Genomic DNA, 2,067 nt, shown 5'->3' on the forward strand with positions numbered 1-2,067 from the left:
CCCCCCCCCCCCCTCCATCCTCTCTCCAATCTAAGCCTTACATATTGCGCGTGGGGCGGGGGGGCAAGCCGCTCGAACCCGCTGACCCAGCTCCGGTGGATCCCCCTGCGCCACCGTGCAGCTGAAGCAGGGTTATGTAACGCAGCTGCGTTGCGAAACTCGGAAACTTCTCAGCGCCCGGCATGCGAGCAGGAGGCAACTTTAAAACACCTGGAAGCACCCCCCACCCCCACCCCCCAACTCATTGCTTTTGTCCAGCAGACAGAAAGATGGTTGGGTTTAGCTGAAATCCATTAGGATCATCCTCTTGCTTAAGTATCCGTGTTTGGCATCAAAATAAATCCGTTTTCTTCTTGAGTTGGGCTCAGTTTTGATGGAGCTGCGCTGTAAAACCTAATCTCAGCGTTTCTGTGTTAACTATTGACTGTTTCTTTCCACAGACAGAGGCAACAGAGAGTGATTCACCCCCCATCACCACCACCCTTTCTCTCTCTCTCGCTCTCACACACACACACACACACACATCCTGCCTGCCTGCAGCCCCCATGCCGGGCATCAGCTCCGCCGCGCCGCGCTATGAGAGCTGGGACATGGAGCACCTGGACCACTACCAGCACTACTTCTACGACGACCACGACCCGGACGAGGACTTCTTCAAGTCCACCGCGCCCAGCGAGGACATCTGGAAGAAGTTCGAGCTGGTGCCGACCCCGCCCATGTCCCCCATCCGGGTGGCGGAAGGGCCAGCCAAGCTCGGGCTCCTGTACCCGTCGCTCGGGGACAAGCTGGAGTGGGTGTCCCAGTTCTTGGGGCAGGAGGACGAGCAGCATCAGCAGCAGCAGCAGCAACTGCAGCAGCAGCAGGACGTCCCCTGCAGGCTGGCGTCGGGCGGCGACTCCTTCGGCAACCTGAGCTCCATCATCATCCAGGACTGCATGTGGAGCTGCGTGTCGGCGGGCCAGCAGCTGGAGAGGGTTGTCGGGGAGCGCTGCGCCCCGTGCCCCTGTCCCGGGACGGGGCCGACGGCCAAAGGCGCGTCTCCAGGACGGGCGCAGCAGGGTGCCCTCTTGGACGCCGGGGGCCTGGCTGCGGACTGCGTGGACCCGGCCGCGGTGCTGACCTTCCCGCTGCCCGGTGGGTGCAAGAAGCAGGTGTCCTCCGGTTCCGAGTCCCTCACGGATTCTTCAGGTCAGTAGCTAGAGAAGCTCGAGTGGAAATGTCACTTTTAAGTCTTTCAAACGTGTCATTTCTACAGTCTGCCTCGTCTTTTTTTTCTTTTTTTGTGTGTGATTTTTGCTCCCCGAGCTGCTGAAACTTCCCTTCAGTCGGTCACACTGTGGCGGCAGTCGGCTGGCAGGGCTCATGACTGCATTGCGTTACCTTGCAACACATGCTTGAATGCCAGGGAGTGACACACCCACTGAAACATCTGCTGCTTGGCAGAGCTCCAGCAGACCAGCTGCTCCTCCACAACAGCGTCCTCCCCTCCCGGCTCGCTTTACAAATGACCTAAATTAATAACAAAAAAAAGCAACATAAAAAGAAGAAGAACAGGGGAGCCCTTAATTCCTTGTTTTCTTAAACATTTACACCACCCCCAGACCTACTTTTTTTTTTTTTCCAAATCTTCCCCTTCGGTATGTAGGCTGCCATGTGACGCCGAGCCCGGGCCGTGCCTGATGCCACGAGGGGGGGGAACTTGTTGCTGCATTCCTCCGCTCAACAGGCCGCGGCGCCAATTGTGTCAGCGTGCGGGTTTGATCCGAGCCAGCCGGGTGCTTTGAATAGAGCGGGATTAGCCGTTCTGGGAGGGGGGGGCTCGCAGGGGTCCCAGGGAGCGTCCCCCTACATTTCTGAGGACAGTACGAGCCCCGGATTGCCCTCCGGTCCAGGAGGTTGACGGGGATCAACAGGATCCTCCGGTTTGAGCTCCACTAAGCAGAGCAGTGAAGGAGAACTGAACGTTAGCCAGCTCGCTCAAACACGCTGAAGGTCGTCCCGTTTTACACCTGGGCGCTCCTTCAGCCAGCATCCCGGCCTCCCCCCCGCCTCCCCCCTCCCTCCCTG

General features: G+C 58.8%; 1 protein-coding gene across 1 annotated transcript in view; it reads left to right on the top strand.

Moving 5' to 3' along the window:
- The window catches only part of myclb (MYCL proto-oncogene, bHLH transcription factor b), a 5,107-nt gene that overhangs the window by 615 nt on the left and 2,425 nt on the right, over positions 1–2,067 (top strand). Inside the window, exon 2 of the mRNA XM_017420953.3 lies at positions 441–1,188. Within this exon, the coding sequence (XP_017276442.1) occupies positions 546–1,188 (643 nt within the window). The 5' untranslated portion in view covers positions 441–545. The remainder of the gene's footprint in view (positions 1–440; positions 1,189–2,067) is intronic.

Source organism: Kryptolebias marmoratus, linkage group LG5 (genome assembly GCF_001649575.2).
Source record: "Kryptolebias marmoratus isolate JLee-2015 linkage group LG5, ASM164957v2, whole genome shotgun sequence".
Taxonomy (NCBI): Eukaryota; Metazoa; Chordata; class Actinopteri; order Cyprinodontiformes; family Rivulidae; genus Kryptolebias; species Kryptolebias marmoratus.